Source organism: Artibeus jamaicensis, unplaced genomic scaffold (assembly GCF_021234435.1).
Source record: "Artibeus jamaicensis isolate MK-2021 breed Jamaican fruit bat unplaced genomic scaffold, CSHL_Jam_final contig_252, whole genome shotgun sequence".
NCBI lineage: Eukaryota > Metazoa > Chordata > Mammalia > Chiroptera > Phyllostomidae > Artibeus > Artibeus jamaicensis.
The window spans coordinates 1,172,339-1,197,248 of NW_026521538.1; the positions used below are offsets into that span (position 1 = coordinate 1,172,339).

General features: G+C 36.5%; 1 protein-coding gene across 1 annotated transcript in view; it reads right to left on the reverse strand.

Annotated features, from left to right (window-relative positions):
• The window catches only part of TM9SF3 (transmembrane 9 superfamily member 3), a 60,131-nt gene that overhangs the window by 14,071 nt on the left and 21,150 nt on the right, over positions 1-24,910 (reverse strand). Inside the window, exons 4-10 of the mRNA XM_037138917.2 lie at positions 21,964-22,124; positions 19,984-20,061; positions 16,206-16,337; positions 14,549-14,715; positions 11,458-11,552; positions 8,334-8,464; positions 931-1,070 (exon numbers count right to left, since the gene is read on the reverse strand). Coding sequence (XP_036994812.1) covers positions 931-1,070; positions 8,334-8,464; positions 11,458-11,552; positions 14,549-14,715; positions 16,206-16,337; positions 19,984-20,061; positions 21,964-22,124 — 904 coding nt within the window. The remainder of the gene's footprint in view (positions 1-930; positions 1,071-8,333; positions 8,465-11,457; positions 11,553-14,548; positions 14,716-16,205; positions 16,338-19,983; positions 20,062-21,963; positions 22,125-24,910) is intronic.

A 24,910-nucleotide genomic window follows, 5' to 3' on the forward strand; every position in this document is an offset into this window, starting at 1 on the left:
TTGAATTACAAGAATTAGAAATACAAACCTATTAATGACATCTCCTTTTATCTCCAAAATTTAAAAAAAATATAAATCATCTCAAATTAAAAATCCATCAAGAATCATAAATTAAAAGCTGAATGGCCAAATAAACTGTAAACTATGTTTACATGGTGGCAACAGAAGAGTCTCTTCATCTGTTAAACAGAAATACTTGTCGTCCTTTGTCAGGATTAATCTTGAGTTACAGCAGGTCCTCAAGAATGCATTTCGTGCATACACTGTGACAATGTATTTATTCTATACTATCCCAAAGTGAAGATAAAGATGGCAAGTTAGCAAATTACAGCTGGTCTCAACCCTAATTAATCTCTCAAATGGCAGGACATATATGTGGCCATAAATGTGTGTCTGCATTGTTTAGACCAATAAAATATCTGGAAAGGAAAACTGAATTATAAATGAAGAATTGTCAAACTTTTTCTGTAAAGGTTCAGAGAGTAAATACTTCAAATTTTGCAGGTGACATGGTCTCAGATATAACTACTCAACTCCAATGCTGCATTGCAGAAGCAATCATGGAAAATATGTGAATAAACAGGCATGTTCCAACACAACTTTTTTTTTTTAGTAAGAACAGCAGCAGGTCAAGCGTGACCTACATGTTGCAGTTATAAAGTGGATGCAGCTTTAGTTCTCACCCACCTGTACTTATCAAAGCATGTGACTTATCTGTAAATGGCACCAATATTCAGAAAGTGAAGTCAGGATAAAGTTCATTACTACTTCTAAAAATACAAGATGAAAGATACCAAAAGACAAATTCTTAAGTTAAAACTGAAGAGAGTCATTCTTATAAATATATGACAATTCTAAAGTTAGGTATATATAACAGTCTAAGAAAGTCTGTATTGTGAGAAATAATCACATGAGATTCGCGTTCTTTACCATTTTTTCTCCGGAATGGGACGAGGCACAGCGTTGACCCGGCAAGGGAAGTTGGGCTGACCCGACAGATTCCGGCCAAGTATTGTACCAACGAGGTTTAGAGGAAGAATAACAAAAAAACAGATGCAACAAACGGCCACCTGTAAATTAAATTAAAATGTGTGTCATTACTCAGAACGATAACAATAACAAAAATAAATAAAAGATACACTTAAAAATTTAAACACATTTGAATCACAAAAGAAAACACTTAGGCGCAATATGGGTTAAAATTACACAAAATATATACTAAAAAATAAGAAAAGAATGCGCTTTAAAATAAACTAACATAAGTTGAAATGTTTCTACTTCCTCCTTTTCTGTATTCTTCCACACTGTCTCTGCTATAGTCTTTTTCTCTCTTCCTTCACTTTTCAGCTGTCATTCTTATAACATATCCTTTATATCTTTCTTCATTATAACCAACTTACTTACTTGGCTACACTTTATTGAGCTCCTAATATGCACAAAGAACTTTACATATATTTTACTATTTTGCAAATGAATAAAATGAGGCTTAGAGAGGCTAAGCAACAGCCATGGTATCACAGGCTAGCAGGTGGCCAGACTAAAATTTCAGTTCAGATCTGCCTGTCTCAAAGATCATGCTCATTTCTATTCTAGACCACCTTAGGTTCTTAACAACAGAAGTAAAGCTCTATTTCTTACATATGTGTCATTGCTAAAATAATATGAATAGTTTTCTGTTAGTAATTCCAAGTCTAAGGTTATAAGGAAGGCCATGACAAGATTCTAGAATCAAAGTAGTCAGTTGGGAAAATACTACTTTGTAGCTTTTTTTCTCTATATAAATCTGGGTACAGAAAGACACAAACGCAAATGCTTTGCAAGCCAGCATCTAGTTAAGATCATTTCACTCTGAACTTCTGAAAAATGAAGTAGGATTCTATCACCTCTAAGATCTCTTTCAATTATACGTTTTGGGGTTCTAATAAATAGAAAGTAAAAGTGAGGAAAAAAAGCATAATGAAAACTGAAGAAATAAGAGAAATAAAGAACAGTTATTAAAGGAACCTATAAACAGCCTCATCAAGACATTATTAACTGCTTATCATTTATTTTTTTCCTCTTTTCTTATCTAACTTTTTAAATATAAGATAACAAAATGTGGGCAGTTTGTTAGAAGCTGTTAGTGATTAAACTATGAAAGCAATTTTCTACTTCTTTATGCTCAAGTTCTGGATGAGTTTACTTGAAGAATACTCTGAAATTGCAAGGGAAGCTGTTTCAAAAAAAAGCCACAGGGAACTAACTAAATCATCCGTGAAGTCAGAATTTCTCTCCATACTGATATTCAACCAAATAAACTGGTTATTGACGAAGATAAAACTGAACTATTATACCCCTTGATATTAGATTTGTATTCATCACAATTTTATTGCTCTCACAAATTTAAAATGTTAAAATACTGAATTTACAAAATTTATTATATTAATAGAATCACGCTTGTATCTCTTCTGTATTTTGCTTTCATAGTAAGATTTTGTTTTAAAATTAAATTTAAAAGCTAAGAGTTAAAAAACCACTAGTCCAATGCACTGGCGAAAACTCTGGAACACAAATCCACACGGGCCCTCCCCTAGCCTGCAGGTCACCCACCGTTCGTGGACCAGTGGAGCGTTAAAACAGGCAGCAGAGAGAGGAAAGACTGACTCCAGGTCCAGGGCCTCTCACATCTATGTAAGACCCGGTTACAAACAAGCACTGCCCATCAATACTTAAAAACCCACAGAGGTAACAACTGGTCAACTCGTTTCAACCTCAGTCACAAGCCAACAATGTGGCTATTACTCATTCTTTTGCTTCCAGACCAGCCTTTTGGGAAATCTGTAGTGTGCATAGGGCAGAAAGAGGAAAAGCAGCCTGAAATGGCCTATTTTAGAATGCTAAAGGATATAAATTTTATTTAGGGTTATAAGCAGTAATTGCTCATAGGTAAGGTGAGTCTGGGGAAATATAGTCTTGTTACCCATTATGCTTATACAGTCCTTCAACACCTGCTCAGAATAGACAATTTTATCATCCACATCTAGCTCATATGTTTTTATGACTTTATATCTATATAAAAATGATTTAGCTTCAATTTAATTTACAATAGTATCTAATAACCATGGCACCGCCAACTCAAACGCAAATACCTGTAAGAATCCTACTTTGTCAGATATTTTTGACATGCTAATAAATAACTCGCATTCTGTTTCTTGGGTCATTTCAGTACTATAATAGAAGAAACACTAGATTTGAAGTTAAAAACTTATTCTATGTTTTCATTTTCTTTGAATAAATACCCAGGAGTAGAATTGCTGGATCATATGGCAGTGCTATTTTTAATTTCTTCAGGAACCTCCATACTGTTTTCCACAGTGGATGAAGCTAGTATTATACCCCTATAATCCACAGTGGGTGAAGCTAATATTATACCCCTATAATAAAAAATAATAATACAAAAAATGTTTATAAAAGGTCATTAATATAAAAACCTGATATCAAAACCAGCAATAAAGATATAAGAAAAATATAGACTCTCATAAATATTGTCTCTCATAAATATAGATGCAAAAAACAACAAAATCTAACAAATAAAATCCAACAATATATAAAATGGATAATACATCATAATAAATTGAGGATTATCAAAGGAATGAATGCAAGATCAAGTTAAGATTAAAAAATCAATGCAATTCACATTACCAGAATGCTCCCTGCCCCCAAAAATCACAGATCACCTCAAAAGATGCAGAAAAAGCCATTCACAATTTTAAAAACCTCAGCAAACTAGGATTAGAAGGGAACTTTCTTGAAGAGCACCTAAAAAACAAAACAACCTTTTACTTGAGGACACAAGTCTGAATACTGCCCCCTACAGTAAGGAGTAAGTCAAGAACGCATGCTCTCCCTGCTTCTATCCAACACTGTAGGGAAGGAGGTTCTAGCCAGTGCAACAAAGTAAGAAAGAGAAGCAAAAGGCATACATAGGTCTGGAGAGGAGAGTGGGCGTGGGGTGGGGGAGGCGGTAAAAATGGAGACAGTTGTACTTGAATAACAATTAAAAAATAATAATACAAAAAATATTTATAGAAGGTCATTAATATAAAAAAAGATTAGACAGATATAAGAAGTAAAAATGTTTTTATTCATAGATAGCATAATTTATATTAAAAAAATCTTTAGGAATCTACAAAAAATTAGAATAAGTGAGTTTAGCAAAGTTATAGGAGGCAAAGCCAATATAGAAAAATCAACTATTTATCTACACACTAGCAACAAACAATCAGAATTTGAAATTTAAAAAATACCATTTACAAAAGGCACAAAAATATGAAATTCTTAAAGTTGACAAAAGATATACAAAACCTAAACACTAAAATCCATAAAACATTGCAGAGAAGTTGCGTTCATTAATCAAAAGACTTTCAATATTATTAAGATGTAAATTCTTCCCAAATTAACCTATAGATTCAACACAATCTCAATCAAAATCTCAGCAGGCTTTTTGTAAAAATTAGTAATTTGATTCTAAACTCTATATGGAAATGCAAAGAACCTAAAAAAAAAAAAACCCGAACAACTCTACAAAAGAAGAACTGAGTTCAAGACTTAAAACTGTAAACAGGACAGGGTGGTACTGGCATAAAAACAGAACAAACCATTCAACAAAACACAACAGAATCCAGAAACAGATCCACACATGCGGTCAATTGATTATCAACAAAAGTGCTAAGGCAATTCGGTGGAAAAAAGGTACTTTTTTTAACAAATGCTGCTGGAACAGCTGAACAGCCATAAACAAAATAGAATCCTTGACCCTTCCCTCACACTATATACAAAATTAAGCAAAAATGGATCAGGGACCTATCACCATAAAATTTCTAACAGAAAACATACAAAGAAAGCTTACTGATCTTTGGTTTAGCAAAAGATTTCTTGAATAGGAAAGAAAAGTAGGAACTATAAAAGAATCAATAAATAAGAGCTCAAAATCAATCATTTGTTCTTCATGCCCTAGCTGGTGTGGCTCAGTGGATTGAGAGCTGGACTGTGAAGTAAAGGGTCACTGGTTCAATTCCAAGTCAAGGCATATTCCTGGGTTGCAGGCCAGGTCCCCACTGAGGGGTGTGTGAGAGGCAACAACACATTGATGGTTCTCTCCCTCTCTTTTCCTATACTAATAAATAAATAAAATCTAAAAAAAATTCACTTAAAAAATAATTTGTTCTTCAAAGGACACACAAGAGAATAAAAGGACAAGCCACAAAATGGAAGAATATACTTGCGAAATATGTATAAGACAGAGGACTTAATCTATATTAAAAACTCTTATCACTCAACAAGATAATCTATTAAAATATTGGCAAAAGTTTGAACATTCAATAAACATACGGATGGCAAATAAGCAAACAAAAATATGTTCAGTATGATTAGTCATAAGGGGAATGCAAATGAAAACCACAATGAGACACCACTATATATCCACCAGAATGGCTCCGATTAAAAAGACCATATCAAGTGCTAGAGATAATGGAGCAACCAGAACACTTACACAGTGCTAGTGGAAATGTAAAACAACAAAACCACTTCAGAAAAATATGCCAGTTTCCTGAAAAGTTAAGCTATATGACTCAGCCATTCCACTGCAGTTGTTTATCCAAGAGAACTCCAACACATGTCCACACAAAGACCCGTACATGAACACTCATAGCAGGATGGTATAATAGCCCAAAACTGGAAATACCCCAAATGTGCATTACTGAGTTGTATCCATACAACAGAATACTAATGAGCAATACAAATGAACAATTAATACATGCAACATCATCAATAAATCTTAAAATAATTATGAATGAAAAAAGACAAAAAAAGAACTTACTGTGTGTTTCTACTTATATGAAATCCTAGGTAATGCAAACTAATCTACAGTGACAGACAGCAGACTGGTGGTTACCAGAGAACAGGGAAGGGAAGGACAGAGGAGGAAAAAAGGGATGATTTCACTGCAGAAGTACAAAATGAAACTTCTGGATTTGATAAATACTTTTTTAAATTGTGATGGTGGTTTCCCAAATATATACAAATCTCAAAACTCATCAAATTGTGTACTTTAAATAATGTACCATATGTTAATTATACCTCAAGCTTCAATACACACAAACAAAACATATAGACCCCCCCCAAAAATAAATAAGGGCATAAAATGTTCGCCAAACGCTGTCCATCACTCTCAGAATAAAGCTAGAAGTACTTTTGGCACAAGGGAAAGAAAAAAAGATTTAAAAAAAAAAAAGTCCATCATCACTACCTCCAGCACCACAACAAAGAAAATGTCATTTTTCCCAATTATTGCTAAGTCCTGGTTTTTTCCTCTATAAAACAGGGATGATGCATTTACCACTAGCTCTGCCTATTTCTTTGGGTTTTGTAAACTACAAAGTGCTATGCAAATGTATCCATCCTTATAATTCATCCAGTTAGATCTGGCACATCATTGCAGTCAGCTAAGTCTGTTTTAGATGCTTGTCTTCATCACTCCTTATTACCAGCTTCCTCCCTGGTCCCTTGTTCTTTCAATCTAATCATCAGATCATTATGCCTTTAGTCGTTAACTATTATCTGAATAGGTAAAAGTCACAAATATCTGTCCCATTCTACTAAAAAATAGTATGTGACATATTATGGGTAACATCATCTCAATATTTTAATTCTATAATTATTTAGTTACATGTCCATCTTGTTCAACAAGATATAATTATCTATAACCCTTTGTTCTTCCAGCCTACCAAAGCCTACCAAAAAGCAGAAATTAAGTTATCCTAGCATTTTTACTTTACCAAATCTGTAATGCCCATGTATAATGCACACATTTTTGGCCTAAAATTTTTAGAGAAAAATAAGGATGTGCATTATATATGGGTAGTACCTGAAATAATTTGTATCTGTTACTGTGTTTGGTAATTATTTATTACATAAGATTTCTCATATCATAGTATGTTCAAAAATAAATACTAAAACTCCTTTGTAATACAAAAACTAAGTATCCAAATATATACGTGAATAAAAAATTGAGTTAAAAAATTAAAACAAAAGATTTTTCCCCCTGAAAGTTTGGGCCAAAAATGTGGGTGTGCTTTATACACAGCAAAATACAGTAATTTTCAAAAAACATTCCTTAATGAAAGTTATTGAACACTTAGTAAAAATGTATATGCACTTATCCATGGAAAACCTGGCTTAAACTATAAAACCACCAAAATCATACAGAATTTCTGTGAACTATTCGGTAACTCCCACACAACAGAAAGAAAACCAAAACAAGATTAAGATTCAGAAAGAGACATGGGTTCTAGTTGCAGTTCTGCCATTCACTATCTGGATGACCCTGACCAAGTTCTGTAGCCTGTCTGAGCAGCAATAACCACCGTGCAACCGGTATGTGTGCGATGCGTGTGCATGTGCACACCAAGTGTACATTAAGGCCAAAGTCTACTCCAGGCCTAAAATTCTGTTTCTTATAAAAAGGTTAACAAAAGGAAGAATTTGGAGTAAGTATGTAAAGCACCAGTACATCTGTGTTTTAGTTTTAATATATTTAGATAATTCAAAAAGTTTCAGTCTGTGACTACAGATATGTGGAAAGACTTTAATATCTATAGCAACACATTACCAATAACAATATATAAATGTTTAATGAGATTCTAAAAATAATACACAGCTCCTGAAAAAAAAAGCACTATAGAGAAACTTCACTTCCTACCAATATGCTCACCTATCACTTTAAAACATGCATGTTTCTTGATATGTCATTATTCTTTCTCTAAAATATATTCATCAAGTTCATTCATCTCCTTAAAAAGTTATAGTGTTCTCTTCTGTCATACTCAAAATACAGACTTTTTTTCACTTTACTGGCTTGCAAAATCAAGAAAAAAAAGGTGCAAATGTAGAGTTGTGAAGACTAACAAGAGCTTTCTCCTTCACCTAACTTTCTAGTACTGGGTTATCACTGGCTGCATCTTTCAAAACTCAGTAAGAAGTATGCCCTGGCTCGTGTGGCTCAGTGGCCTGAGTGCTGGCCTGCAAACCAAAGGGTCGCCTGTTTGATTCCCAATAAGGGCACATGCCTGGGTTAAAGGCCAGCTCCCCACTTGGGAGCGTGTGAGAGGCAATCACACACTGATGTTTCTCACCCTCTCTTTCTCCCTCCTTTCATCTCTCTCTAAAATAAATAAAATCTTTAAAAAAAAAAAAGAAGAAGAAGAAGACCTCAGTAAGTAGTTTGGAGAGGCAGCAGGCCTCGTATTAGAATTCTTATACTTTTTCAGTTTAAAAGTATGACTCGAGCAACTTACCATTGTACCAAAAGGAATGGCTCTTGAAGCATGGTAATAAATGGCTATAAAATTGATGAAGAAGGCAGTGCCACACACCATAGCTGGGATAAGGAATGCCCCAATGAACATCTGCTTTATCCATCTCCTTCCTGGAAAAGGAGAAAAACAGTGAAAATTAGAGAAATAGACAAACAGGCATATATTAATGTTTAAAGGCTGATTATTTAGTTCCAAATTATTTATTAAAAATTTTAATGTAAAAAACTTGAAATCTGACCTCCTAATAACTATTACAAAACGATAGCTAGTCAAGACTAGTCCAGCTGGTAAAGCATGTCTAATAGAAACACTGAAAAAAAGCAAAGAACTGTTAGTAAAATATTTTAATGGTTTGTCCTGATTCTGCCACTGAACTGCTATGAACTGCTGACAGAGGGTAAGCCTCTCAATCTTTCTGGGCTACAAGTTGCTTGGAGTTCTGGAGCTTCTTCGCGGTGCCCATGGAGCCATTAGAAAAGGAAAAGCCCACATCCCCAAGCACAGCTTCAACCAGAACAGGTCCATTTTCAACAGTTTTACACACTGCGGTTCCGGGGAAGCTTCACTGGAAGAGAGGTTTCACCACTTAAAAAAAAAAGTTTAAAACCCCCTGGGTGAAATGACCCTTAGTACCTGCTTCTCTGATTACGATTATAAATAAATGTTTAAATTTATTTCTGTATCTTAAAAGGAAAAGGTAATGGCATGTGTTTCCTGAGCTCTCTCAGCAGTAAGAACTATAGAGTTGTAAGTTTTATTATTTCTTTACACCTCTTTGGATTGCCAAAATTCTACATGGTGAGAACCTATTATTTAAATAATAAAGGGAAGGCATTTTTAAACTATGTAATCGAAAAGTTTAAGTCACGTTCAGTGACTAAGCACCAAGGGGCCCGTTCTAACACAGCAGAGTGCACCAGCAAATGCAATGCCACGGAAGCACCTTCACTGCGTTTAGGAACACGCTGTTTAGGGACACGCCATTTAGGAACACGCCGTGAGGACTGAACACCTGGTCACTCTTCCAGTTCAGCCCCGCAACCATAAGAAATAGGGGCCCAAACAGACAATGCTACAGGAAAAACAAATGACAACCTAACTTTGTTTTTTATATAGAAAGCTCTTTAAAAATATCTGTCTCATAGAGTTACTGTCCCAAATCTTGACATTTCTCCAGAAAAACTCCTTGATTCTGAACTTTGTCCTTTATTTAATTTCTCAGGTAAGTGTCAAGAACCCCTCCTTTACAAACTAATACTCAGAATCTGAACACCACCAAAAGGGTAGCAACTCATTCATGTTATTTATTATTTCTCCTATTTATTTCCAAGTCTTTCCTAGCATTCTCTTTTCCTATACTTTCTATTATTTTCTCAGATTCAGCAAGTAATAATAATTTCCATACTCACCTCTATCTCTTTCCCTCCAACGGTCAAAAAGAATCCCACCTACATTCCACTGGGTATAATCAGTGGCCCAGGAATGTGCACTGCAGTGCTTGCTACTCCCCACACCTTGAAGACTCTGCTCAAGTTCCAGGCTACCCGGGCCTCAACTTGGGTATAGAGCATCAGCCAGTGACCAAGGACAGTGTGAAGACCCTGGGCCTTGTTGTAGTTCAAATTCTGAGATAACTCTGAAAATCCTTGCTTCTCTGGGCTGACCTCTAAACTAACCTGATTTTTAGGGATACTACAGATCAAATTCAGAACATGATCAGACCTCCTCAGGGCACTGTCAACCAGACGAGAACCTTTAAATTATTCTTGGTAAGACATGATTCCCTCAGGGGCTTTAGACTGAACTCTGTCAGCTTTTAAACCTAAGTATAGCCAAGTTTGGCTCCGTGTTTTTAATTTGCAATCAGATTAAAAGAAAATTTATGTCCAAGTAGAAATAAATTTCCTGTTTTAAATAAACCTGTTTCTGCTGTGGAGAGCTTTCTGGGGCTCATAAACTGTAAACTTCTCAGCCTAACCAGTCTCCACATCAAATTCAAAGTAGAAGCTGCCTTAGGCATCCGTATTTCCTTAGGATGGTAGTCCTGTAGGATAAGACTCTCCTTTCTCCCTATCTGAAATGTAGAATATAGAGACTGAACACCTCACTAAAACACTCAGGAACTCAAAGTGATACTGCCCCAGGCAAGCCAAGGCATTACCTATACTGAAGGTACAGATCACATTAAGTCTAGTAGGAGCAATAAAAAGGAAATAGTAAACCAGATACCCTGGAGGGTTTTTAAATGATCCTGTGCTCTGAGCTCCTATAACCTGGTAAGTTTGGTGTCCTAAAACAAGACGGGATCCCCCAATGCTGACACTGCTTAGGATGGGCTGGGAAAATCACATTAGGAATGTGAATTTAAGGTCTTACAACAACCCTTCATTCATAACCTGAAATATGCAAATCTACTACTTTCAGCACTTTTCTGACCCCGGACAATTACAGGGAAAACAAAGGACTTAAGAATAACTTCAATGCCATCTATCACAGAAAGAAATAGCAAGAAACAAGTTCCCTGGTATCATCCATGTACTCTCTCCATCATTCTAGGTCCCATTAGTAGAGAAGCAAGGGAGCATTTAAGATGAAGTGCTCTTAGCAAAAGATTGTGACACAAAATAAAAGAAATCTTTCTGCAGAGTTCTTTGATAAATATTTAAGAGTCAACAGAAATAAAGAGTCCTATTCTCCTTCCACTGTTCAGAAACTTTATCCATAAATCATAAACATGCCTTTATATTCAATTCTAAAGCTATACCCTCTATGAGGAGGTCTCCCATGGAGCGCACAGGGGAAGATAGGTACTTCAGAGCAAAATAGTATCAATGACTTAAATATATTCTCCTACATGGTCCTCAGAACTAAATGTACAGAGATAACAGAGATAATCTATTATGTGTTCACAACTTTAGGAAATAAAATGCAGGGGTTCCATAAAAGCAAGACATAACACATAGTAGGTTTGGTGAAGATTATGTCACATGAGACAGCAAAGGATTTTACAATGCCTGTACCACCCACTTTAAATTCCAAATACCTCACCACAAAATATTAGCATCTATAATTAAAAATACAAAGTGATTAACTTGTAAGTTACCTCCTTGTCTAGCATACAGACTTCCTCCGAAGTAACCGTTCACTGGAGACGTAGCAGCATAGACAAATATGGCCGTACTGAGCATTGATCCCCTCCTGAAAAAGGCAAAAGGACGTGTAAGATAAATTAAAACCAACAACCTAAAGAACACATCATACAGTCCATTATATTAACTTACCTTAACTTCAAAGATATATTTAACAGGAACACATACACACAAAATATTCTTTTAAAGACAAGTTACAAGAACATTGCCTTAATGTGTGCACTGGGAGGATATACAATTCTCATACACTAAGCAGTTCTGGGTAGTAATTATTACTCCTCTGCCCAAACACCTATACTTAATTTCTTAAAAGCGGATGTAATAATCGCATTGCAACATTTAATTTCCATCAATATACAGCTAAATATAAATGTGGTAGTAAGAATGTGTCATTCCCATCTTTAAAAGATCATGGGTCTCAGAGTCAGTTTAAAAAACCAAATTCATTTTTTCAAGAACCCAGTTAAACAATGCAAGTGTTCACTTATTCCTCCCAGACTATCATTAACAGTTTCAACCCATTTTCTATTTATAACTGGGACTGTGAGGCTGACATAGGCCAAAGATGCTGAAAACTGAAAGGCTGCTTCAGTCTAGTCTAAGACCAGTCCGATACCAGCCAGAAGTCTCGGTATTAGCAGAGAGGGTTCAGTAAGGCTGCTCATGTGACTGAGAGTCCAAAACGACCACCAGGAATTTAAGTTTGCAGTCCCCGGAGACATTTCCACTAAATAGAAGTGTATCAGTCACAGTTTTAAAAAATCAGACATACCCTCAACCTCTACATTCATAAACATTCTATGGACATTCCCTATCCAGAACAGACCTATTTCCATCTACACTGAAAAATCTGCTTAGGTAGGACACTGCCCTCCTTGTTCATCTCTCCAAGACTAGAAGGAGAAATATCTGAGGAGCTGCTTTACCTCCACTCGCCACCTCCCCACCCCACAGAAACTTTCTGGACAGTGGCGGTGGTGGTGGTGGGATTTTACTGACTTCCCCACACCTTCTCACACACTATGCCTTCTCAAGAGTTAGTATCGCACTAATCAGCCTCACACTGATGCTGATCCTTTACCTATTTTTTTCTTCTCTGATTGCTATGGTCATCACCGAGGCCAAGCAATTTTCTTTTACATAATCTACTTTTAATCCTTTAGAATCAATCCTACATTTTATATGCAAGTTTTTCATGTTCTTACCACTCTGTATTCTTATTACTGGATCTCTATTTTCATTTCCATAGCATAGCAAATTAAGAGACAAATTCTAGAGTAAGAATACCTAGAGTCAAACACCCCTTACAAATAGCTGTGTAACCTCAGTCAAATTATTAACCTTTACAATATTTACTTTTCTCATCTGCAGAATAAAGACAATAGTCTCTCCACAGGGCTCATGTGAAGATTAAAGGAGCTTACGTGCATAAAGCACTTGACGTGGAACCCCAATAATGTTAGTTACTTTGACAGCATATTACTACTCACAGCTTTAGTACTTATCACGTAAGTGAGTACGTTCATATCAAATAAGCACAACATAGAACAACCATCAATAGTAATGACAGGCTAAAACACCGATGCGTGCCTTTTCTACTAATCCCATCTCTATAGAGGCAGTTTCTTATTTCTCTATAAGCAAAAGAGCTGCTAAAAAATGAATTGCCAAAATGTAACACTAACATCTGAGAAAAAACAAAGCAAAAGCTTAGTTTCTGGGAGAGGTTACCGACTAGTAGGTCCTAAGATTGTGACTGTACAGTCTGTGTCAATTCGGCAGTGATGAATTTAAACCAGTGTTTAATGTAAAGCGTGACTTCTTGGTAGGTTTGAAATGCTTTTCTTGTACTTGGGATTTAGTTAATCTGAAATATTATATTCTAAAATATGAACTAACTAGAACACAGAAGTTTAGGCTTTGGTCAATTAACTTAAAGTGCTTATATGGTAAATAAACTGCAAAGATTACATTAAAGAAAAACAAGAGCAACTACTACAGAGAAATAGCTTTGTTGATTAATACATGTTCACTTTAGTTCCATAAGCACTGATTGAGTGCTTTCCACATGCAAAGTTCTTCAAGTAGGCACCTTGAGAATTCAAAGATAAGTTAAAACCTAGTCATTGCTCTTAGAGAGCTTACTGTCTAGTGGAAAAAAACCCCCAGCTATTTAGTTAAATAATTAATATAGAACCAAAGAGCCATCCAGTGGACAACAATTTATTATCTGTCTACCAAATGCCAGGCATACATAAGAAAGAATGTATTACAACCTGAAATAGAGGTATAAAATAGAACTGGAAGCGAGTGTCGTTCTGACTGAGGACTTCACGGGGCAGCATGCGAAGCACCTGCATGATGACCTCTGCTGCCGGGGCTCAGAGTGCGCCTGCCTCATTGGGGTTGTGGTGCTCTAAGCACACCGTTAGGTGATGACTCTACAGAGACCTGAGATGTTTGTAAATGTACTTTTTCTTATAATCCAAAAACCTCGAATCAGAGTTTCTTGTACTTGGTTTTGTTCACAAAAAAATGTACCAGAAACCATGTAAAGATAGGATAAGAAATTAAATCACTTATTTTTCTAACCTCATGTGCCTTCTCCACCATTCTTTTTACTATTACTTACGATGCTTTCTTTTGTTCTATAGTCTCCCAGTTTGGGAGGTAAAAACAAAGAACTCAGTTAACCAAGAAAGCCTTGTGCTTCTTATGAAGACCTAATTGCATCTTCGACTTTCAAAAAAATGCCTGTTCAGTTTGTCAAAGAATTCTGAACCATAAGAAACTCTGCTCACACCGCTAAGGGACGTAACCTTTATAACCAAACAAAATGTTCACTAAGGCTCTACTAAGTTTTAGCATGTAACACAAATACACTTATACCTGAAGATTACTGTTCATTATTTAATTTGTCTGCCATGACATTCGTGCTATTTAAATTCTAACTATTGAAATATTTAATTATGATTGACTTAAAAGGTTCAAATGATTTAAACTATTAAACGACAACAAAAATATAATAAAGTACCAAGCACTTACTCTGTATATAAGTCTTCTATCATTGCAACAACAATAACAATGAGAGACACAGCAAATATCTGACATCCAGAACCAATGAGAGAGGAAAATATCAGTGGGTGACTTGATGGTCTAAACACATCTCCATGCACCTGCTTCCATCCATACTCATCTCCTAGGTCTCGATCCTATACACATATATATGTAATGAGAAGAGAAAATCATTCAGAAAAAAGTTAAAGTACAGAAATAAGTGAACAATTATAATTTTACATTTCCTCTCTCCAAACTTAGAGCTATTTCAAAGGGTTCAAAATGTCGAGAAATGCATTTTCAAATTTAAAATAATCACTGCCTTAGTAATTTTTACCAAGGCCCAGGAAGTTGGTTCCCCATTGTGATCAGAAAATCTCTAAAGAATGAAAAAGAAAATGGTCTAAAAACAAAAAGAAATGGTCAAATTGGGAGAACAGTGCACTGACACTCTTAACATGCTTTCAGTCACTATTCTTGCCATTTGACTACATCATGACTGTGGCTCCTATAGGACCAGGGCCAGGTGGAGAAGAAACGAGTACCAACAGCAGTACCAGATGCTCTAACAAGACAGAAATGTCCTTTAGAGCCTGGAACCTAAGAAAACATATGAGAAAATATTATACAGTTAAATTAACAGCATTTTTAAATAAATGGTATTTTTAAAAAAGAATTGTTTTTCTTTTTTTTTTAAGATTTTATTTATTTATATTTTAGAGTGGGGAAAGTAGGGAGAAAGCGAGGGAGAGAAACATCAACATGTGGTTGCCTCTTGCGCACCCCTCCACTGGGGACCAGGCAGCAGCAACCCAGGCATGTGCTCCAGACTGAGAATCAAACCCACAACCCTTTGCTCTGCAGGCCAGCGCTCAATCCACTGAGCCACAACAGCCAGGGCAAGTTTTCCTTTTTCAATGTGAGTAAGCAAGTAACTAAAACAGTGTTTTTAAAGAATTACCAGTCCCCTGGTATAATGTATTTTCTGGGGGGAGATCCTGGTCAGATATGTTTGAGAAGTACTGATTTATCTACCCTCCGATACTTCACAATGCACGTCAGCATATTAAAATTTAAATCCGTTTAACTGTTTCCCAGCTTATTTAATGATGGAGCATATGTACATGGAATAATCATTAACATTCTAAAGAGTACTTTTTCTCGCAACACTGTTCTACAATTTTTTAAAAGAACTTAAAAAACAAGCTCCCATCCCAAACTATTAAACTAAATGTAAACTGACCCTTTTGCCCACTCCTGAATTTTATGCAATATTTAACAATATTATAAAGATGCCAACACAGGTCTACAACCTCCAAGCTGAAATTCTGAAATCAAAAGCTCTGAAAACTGAAAGTCCGTTTTATAAGTTTGACATACCCTTATTTTGTGGCAAACCTTGGACTGAACTAACAACAGCTTATCTATCTGTTCATCCCACTTGGGGTGAACGTTCATATGTTTTCCTGAAAAAATTATTAAGATTTGATTAGAGACCCCTCTGAGAGTTTTATACCTTTTTAAAACCTGAAAATTCTGAATTCTGAAACTCATTGGACCTCAAGACTGTGGGCCTATTATTCCAACATTCAAAATAATACTGACTTCAATTGTTTTTACAAATAAAATATAAATGTTTGCTCACCATGTCATCCATTTCTTCTTCTTTACTGTACCGGGCATAATCTTTTCTTAAAGTTCTCATTAAAATCATTGAAACTAAGCCCACCAAAAAGATAACCATCATGAAGGAGTTGAAAATTGAAAACCAATGAATCTAAAATAATAGAAAATAAAATATTACCTATAAAGAATATCAGTCACAAAATTCACAGGTTCTAAGATAACCATAGGATGTTAATGCAAAAAATATCTTTTCAAATTTTGCCATAAAAATCCAAACTTCAGACACACTGGGGATGAGTATTCACTATACAAAGTGATAGGCTTTCTTTGCAGTAAGCTTCAGGTGCCTAAAAAACATGCTGTTTATAGACATTACAGGGAAAGAACATGGTACCTGAAAGTCTTTAAAGTCAAAAGGCCTGGGTAGCACAGGCTTTGCCAATTTCTAGCTATGTAACCCCAATTTTCCTACATCAAAAAATAAAGGAAATAATACTATGGTGTGGTGTGTATGGTTTAATAATATACATAAAAAGTACAGCACCATGCTTGGCACAGAGCAGTTAGCTCCCTTACCTCTAATTGAGCAACAACCTGAAGATCGCCTTAGACTAAACCATCACAGCTGGCTGCCATGATGTCAGCCACCTTCTAGAATGATCTGCTTCACTTCTAGTTCGCACTCGTCCACTCTGTTGCCATCACTGCTCACTCTTTCCAAACTGGCCATCCACGTGCAGAGAACACTCAGGTTCCCCACAGTTTCGTAATGTTCCCAAGGCTCCTGACTTTGACTTCACCTACACATGTCACAAAATTATGTCCAGATTCCGGTTCATGTAATCACAAGGAACTACTGTACCTGAGTGTATCACAGAACTGAGTGCATCTGGCTTCAACTAAGTCTGAAGCACTGTCCAGTAATTCCTTTTCCCAAAAGTCCCTCAGGAATAGATCCAAACTTAACCTTCTTTCTTCAAGGCACTATGTTCACTTATTTTTCTGTATTTATCCTCCTATCTCCTAGAGGCTGTTTTCCTCTTAAAGCAGTCCTCCTAGTAGCCTCTAATCTCTTCCTCTCCTTGAGGTGTCTTTCCCCTCGTTTTACACCCCCGAACTTACACACTTCTCCAGCAACAGTAACTGCCATAGGTCCCTACCTGAACAGTACCTACTCCCTGGGCTGTTATATGGTTTAAGCAGGATAAAGAATCTAAAGCATATAGCATATTGTCCGATATATAATAAAACACTAAAAAAATAAATAAAATGTACTGGTTCTTAAAGTGTCTAATTGATCTTTTGTCCACTCCCTCTTTCAATCTTCTTAACTCCTCCCTTTCAATGCCAACATTTTTCAAATGAGGAGACTATAGGTTTTACTTCCCTCACTTATTCCTAAACACAATACCATCTCACCTTGCCCCACAAAATTTCTCTCAAAGGCCTGCAATGAACTTCTAAATGAATTCAGAACTCAATCAGCTGCCCTTGCTCTCCGCTGTCCCTGTCACGGTTGACCTTTGCTGACACTCCGCCATCCGACTTCACTGACTGCTGCTTCTCCTTGTTCATCCTCATTGCCTGCTCCTCCCACCCTTTGAGACGTTTCCACAGGCTTTAGTATTGGTACTCTGCAGAGACTTCCTCTGGCTCTCAGAACTTTTAACTAGCATCCCAATGATGATGGTAATACTCTCTGCCACCTACCCGACCCTGGCCCAAATCTCTGACCCTCTATCTCATTCATGTGTCAGACTTCTGCTAACCATGATCACTGCCACCTGAATGTCTTTCTGGAATTTCAGACTGCCCTAAAGTAAATTATTACTCTTCTGCCTCACATATATAGTTACTATTTAGTAATAAAGATTTTCTTATTATATTAAAATGTTTAGCCCTGGCTGGTAGCTCAGTGGACTGAACGTGGGCCTGAGAACCAAAGGATTGTGGTTTGATTCCCAGTCAGGGCACATGCCTGGGTTGCAGGCCAGTTCCCAGCAAGGGACGCACGAGAGGCAACCATACACTGATATTTCTCTCCCTCTCTCCTTCCCTTCCCCCTCTAAAGATAAATAAATAAAATCTTTTTAAAAAAGTTTAACAAAACTCTCTACTCTTTTCTAATCAAAGATAAGAACTTTAAACCAATATCCCCTATAATGTACTACTAATAACCTGACATTTTATAATGTCCTTTTATTCAAAAATTTATAAACTGTGTGACTTTTAAAAATTATACCAAGGAAAATATTTTTTTCTTTTTTAAAGATGCTAACTCATTCTTTTTTCTTTTTTAAGGACTTTATTTTTAGAGAGGGGAAGGAGGAGAGGGAGAGAAACATCAATGCGTTGAGATACACCTTGCCTCTAGCAAGCCCCAACTAGGGGTCCTGACCTGCAACCCAGGCACGTGCCAGGGTTTGGAATCAAACCAGCGACCCTTCAGTTCGCAAACCGGCACCCAATCCACTGAGCCATGCCAGCCCAGGCCAAAGAAATCAGATGTCACAAGGGGGTTACTAACCCCATAAACTGCTGACTCTAGGACCCCCACTAGTGTTACTAATCTTAAAGCAGCACCCCAGGTCTGTCATGAATTTTAGAATATTGGAGATAAATAGTGAACTACAGTACCTGTGCTGCCTCTTACTGAGCACCTACTGTGTGTCAAATGCTGAACTAGGTATTCTATACACAGTATCAAATGGATTTTCACAGCAGCTCTGCAAGGCATTATAATCCTTGCTTCACTACTAAGGAGACAGAAGGTAAAGAGCCGAGTAATTTGACCAAAGTTACTGTAAGTGGCAGAGACACACTGTACTCAGCTAGAGCTCCTAAACCTGTACTTGTGGTCACTGTATTAGAAATAGTCCCTGCACTTGTGCAATAGATCCCACCCCCTCCTGCTACTTAAGGAAAATCTGTGGTAATTCCCCCCTTGTTCTCCTTCATTGTCCATTTTGGACTCTCTACTGAACCCCATGCAACATATAAACAAGTTTTTCTTACCTCTCAAAACACACAATCTCCTGACTCCATCTTTTCCACTAGCTACTGCACCATTCCTTTGCTCCCTTAGCAGCCAAGTTTGCTGTCTCCAATTCCTCTCCTCCCACTCCCTCTAACATCAGCTCTGTTCAGATTCTGCCCCATCACTGCATCAAAAGCACTTTGTCAAGATCACCAATGACTCTAGATGAATTCAGTAATCATTTTCAGAATGCATCTTAGTTGACCCATCAGCAACAATTCAGAACCAATCTCTCTTTCTCTCCTTCATTATATACTTTCTTCTCTTAACTTCCAGAACCATATAATCCCCCCCCCCCTTTACTGGTATTGTCTCAGAGCCTTTAGCTGATATCTTTTTCCTCCATTTTCCCCAAACTTTTATTATTACTGCCCCTACAGCTCAGTCCTTGATTCTCTTCTATCTCTACATGCTCTTCCCTGGAAACTGCATCCAGTCTCATAGTTTTAAATACTATCAGCATGCCAATGGCTGCAAAATTTGTATCTCTAGCCCATATCTCTCTCCTGAACTCCAGCATCTAGCTACTCAGTAACACTATTTGGATGTCTCATAGACACTGCAAACTAACATGTCCTAAACTGTATCTGACCTTCTCCTCCAAAGCTCCTCTCATCACCCTTATAATACTAAGGTCATTAGTTAAATCTTTGAAATCCACGGTCCTAACACAGTGCCCTACATATGGCAGATGCTCATTAACGTTTGTTAAAATGATTGGAGCACATACTGAATATCTTAACACACACAATTTACCTACCCTGTGTTGGAAAAAGGATGGATCAAGGTATTTGTCAAATCGATCTTCAAATTTCACATCTGACTTTTTCCATTTTACCTGAAAAAAAGTTTTCACTTGAAAATCAAGGCTAGTAAACATACTAATAATCTTCCAACAAAATTCTGAGCAAAATTTGAAAAATGACACACAGAAAAAGAAATTAGAGAAATGCAGAAAATTACTACCAACTTCAGAAGTTGAAACATGTATGGTAAACCAACTAACTTTCCTCTCTGTAATTACAAAACTTACAACTTTACTTAGAGAGATCCTTTCAGTTTACAGGAATTATTAACTACTGCTGACTTATATACTCTATAAATGTGATAAGAACTCAATTAGACCAATTAAAATAAGACATCTTTGTACATCTTTATCTTTAGACTATACTAGTTTTATTACAATTATCAAATTTCTTCATTAGTTCAGTTGTGCAAATACTATCTGCACTGAGTACATATGTACAAAGCTTGAAAAACTTTCAAAATTGTCTATTAGCAATTGACTCATTCCAGGTTCTAGGGGAAAAAACAGGCAGAGAGAAGTTACCCACATTGAATTTCTCTTCTTTCCACTATTTTTAATCTTAATGCAACAGGATTAACTTGACAGTTGCAAAGGACTCTGACAAGCTCTTACTCTGCAGGAGCATCTTATTCCAACTTACAAAGCAAAATATGGTAAACTATACCCATCCAGTACTTTTCAATACAACATCATCTCTATCTGCAACAGTAAAAAGGAAAGAGAAAAACAAGGAACTCTGCAATCTAAAACCGTAAGCATGTTCAGGGCAGGGGGTAGGGTGGAGGTGGAAGAGGGTATAGGAAGATAAAAGGTAATGGAAAGAATACAATAAAAATAAACTATTAAAAAATATATTACCACCTGGTCTTTAACCCAGACTATTAGATCGGAAGATACAGGGCTGGAGCCCACTAGACACTGGCAGTTTTTAAAAGCTCCCCAAGTGATTCTAATGTGTAGGCGGCACTGAAAACTAATGTCCATATCATAAAACTTATTAAGGGTGGTATCAGGAACAAGCATGGTCTCCTGTCTCCCACAGAGATCACGCTGGCACATCAGGATGATGCCTAGGAGATGGTGTCAGTGACAGCAAACAGTGACACTCAATGGGAGTAAGTATCGGGCCCAGCTGCTTGGGTAGGAAGTATGAGGCACCTCACCTCTTTGTCTAGTGCGGGGGTGTCAAACTCATTTTCACCAGGGGCCACATTAGCCTTGCAATTGCCTTCACAGGGCCAAATGTAATTTCAACTCTTTAACGGTTAAGGAATAGTTACATTTACTCAGTCCTAAAACTATTTCAGCCCTTCTGAAGGCAGCACAAGGCTGACAGGGCCCCGGGGGAAAATGAGTTTAACACCCCTGGTCTAGTGACTCTGACAACCTAGTTTTCTGGCATTTCTTGCCTGACAACCAACCATTCCTGGTCTCAGAGCCCCACCAACATTCTTAAAACTAGTTGGTTGAAATGTTCACGTTTACCAATGTAACAAAAGCTCCTTTCATCAAGAAGTGACTGTGAATTCAGGAGTTATTCCAAGACAAGAAGACGCAGAGGCAGTTCCTGTGGTAAGTTTTAAAGAGGCTTTTAAATGTTGTAAACTTTTTATTTTAATAAGGAAACTCAATGGGGTAATTTCTTTAAAAAAAATGTAACCATGTTTACTAGCTGCCCAGTTATAGCAGTACATGGTAGCAAATGGAAGGTCCTGCAAATGCATTACTTGTACGTAATACTAGACACCTGAAGCAAACCTTCTCCCTGCTTTTAAGAAGCTTATTTACATACATCAAGGAAATGTAGTTTTAATACTATTACTTGTCATCCCATTCCAAAGTATATTTTCATTTACTAAAGCTATAAAACACAATTAATTTCTGATATTAGGTCACAAACACTTCTCCCTGCATAGTGATTTTAATACTTACTGAATATGACATCTGGATTTTGGTATTAGGAACCAATTTCACCTTTCCTTCACTAGTTAGATTAACATCAACAATTCGATTTCCATTAAACCCTATTTCAAGTTTTTTGTAGGTCCAAAGATAGTAATCTTCTCCATTTTCATCTGCTTCACCAACAATACCTACAAAAGAAATAACTTTATATAAGATAATTTCATTTAATGTTTAAAATACATTAGAACCAAAATGTCATGAAATGCTTTCATAAAAAAGTAAAAGTATTATTCTGCATGATTAGAATACGGCACAAGTGCAGGCTGGACTTCTACTCTTTGTTAACTACTTGGCAAACACAAATCATGGTCACACCATGGTTTAAAAAAAAAGCGATGACATAATCTATCATTAATTTGATCCTCGAAGTTCATGCTTTATCATTTGCACCACCTTCATTGTAATATTTATCACCTTATCTGTGTATTTTCCCTAATCATTCAACATTTCGGGGAAGTGCTACATTGCCATGTGGCAAGGTTATCTATCAATTTAGCAGTGGTGAACTAAAGTTAAAACCAAGGTTTCCAGAGGCCCGCTCCAGCACTTTCTCTAATAACATATGATTTACCATTCCTAACAAGCTGCACATACGTGCATATTAGTACCCAAACTTAAAATGCCTCCTCCTTTACCCCTGAAGTTCCCAATCTATCCTTGGGAAGTCATAAAATGGAAGGAGACCCGAAACCATAAAAATCCTAGAAGAAAACATAGACAGTATGCTTTTCTAACATCACTCTTACCAATATTTTTTGGATATGTCTCCTCAGGCCAAGAGCAACAAAAGCAAAAATAAACAAATGGGAATATACAAATTTAAAAAGCTTATGAAAAGCAAAGGGAACTATCAACAAAACAAAAAGGCAACCTACTGACCTGGAGAAGATATGTGCAAATGATTTATCCAGTAAGGGATTACTATCCAAAGTATATAAAGAACTCATACAACCAGATATATCAAAACACAAACAATCCAATTAAAAAATGGGCAGAGGACCTGAATAGACATTTTCCCAAAGACACACAGATGATCAACAGGCACATGAAAAGATGCTCAATATCACTAAGCATCAGAGAAACACAAATCAAAACCACGAGATACCACCTCACACCAGTCAGAATGACTACTATCAAAAAGACAGGAAATAGTAAGTGTTGGTGAGACTAAAGACAAAAAGGAACCCTCACACATTGTTGGAGGGAATGTAGGTAAACTGGTATAGCTGCTATAAAAAAACAGCATGAAGTTTCCTCAGAAAATGAAAAACAGAACTACCATAAAACCTAGCAATTCCACTTCTGGTATTTATTCAAAGAAAACAAAAACACTTATTCAAAGACATGCACTCCTATGTTCATTGCAGCATTACTTACAATGGCCAAGACATGGAAACATCTGAAGGGTCCACTGATGGATGAATGGATAAAGAAGTGGCACACAGCCATAATGGAATACTACTCAGCCATATAAAAGAATAAAATCTTACCACTTGCAACAATATAAATGGACCTGGAGAGTATCATGCTAAGTGAAATAAGTCAGATACATTTTACTTACATGTGAAATCTAAAAAACAAGATAAATGAACAAATGACAGAAACAGACTCATTGATACACAGAACAAATTGGCAGTTGCCAGAGGGACAAGGGGTGGGGACAGAAAATTAAGGAGTAAAAATTTTGTCCAGTTATAAAATAATAAGTCATGGGAAATACACAGCATAGAGAAACTGTCAATAATACTGTAATAACTCTGCATGGTGACAGAAGATAACTGGACTTACTATGGTGATGATTGCATAATGTATATAAATATCAAATTACTACATTGAACACCTGAAATGAATACAATGTCAATTATACTTCAATTAAAAATGAAAAAAGTATTGAAGATAAAATGTAATAAGGCAATAGCTTAAAATAATCATTTTGATCACGACTTGCGATGCTGGAAGGGGAAGACCCAAACAGTGTGAGAGCAATAGGTGGTAGCTGAGGAGGACCTATCTCTTATGCTCATATACTGTCAACTAGTCATCCAGTGTTTCCTACCCAAGCCTGTATTCTTCCCAAAAGCCTTTTGCTCTAAAAGTTAATCCTTAAGGCCTTCCCTCTATGAGAAGCACATTTCATTAAAGTATTACAGGGGGAAAAATATTATTTCTCATTAAAGATTGTTTATTAACTAAACTTGTTCTAACTGGTACAAATTCAAGGAATATAGTTTTGTTTTGTTTAGCGTTGTGGAAAGATAATGAAATCCTTCTAATAATTTCATCAGGGTTTATTTAGCTACCTACTCTGAAAATTCTGGGGGTGGAGAGACAATTACACAAAGTATGAACCTATTCTCAAAGGGGTTCTCAAGCCTTGGCCAGGTAGCTCAGTGGGTCAGAGCATCGTCCTGCTATGCCAAGGTTGTGGGTTTGATCCCCAGTCAAGGCACATACAAGAAGCAACCAATGAAAGCATAAATGAACGAAACAACAAATCAATGTTTCTCTCCCAAATAAATATAATTTTTAAAAAATTTAAGAGCACACTTGAAAAAATGAATACAAACAGAAAGTAAAATAAAAGATTCTCAAACCTTACCCCAAGAAAAACCAAATAAAATTTTTTTCTGACAAAGATTCCTATGGTTCAGACGTTCTAGAACACCCAAAAGAACCTCCCTAAACAGTGCAAACCCTATAATGCCAGAGCTAAAAAAGATTCAAGACAAGAAAGCACAATTCCCACATTTTCGGGAGACCCACAGAAATGACTGAAAGAAACCAAAGGTCCCAGACAAGAAACCCATTAGCAACTGAAGACACCAGAAGAGCCTGCTCTCTCATCAAAAACAACAATAAAAATCCAAATAAAAATGGAAACCCAGGCTAATGGGTTCTCCTGAACTACAGGCTC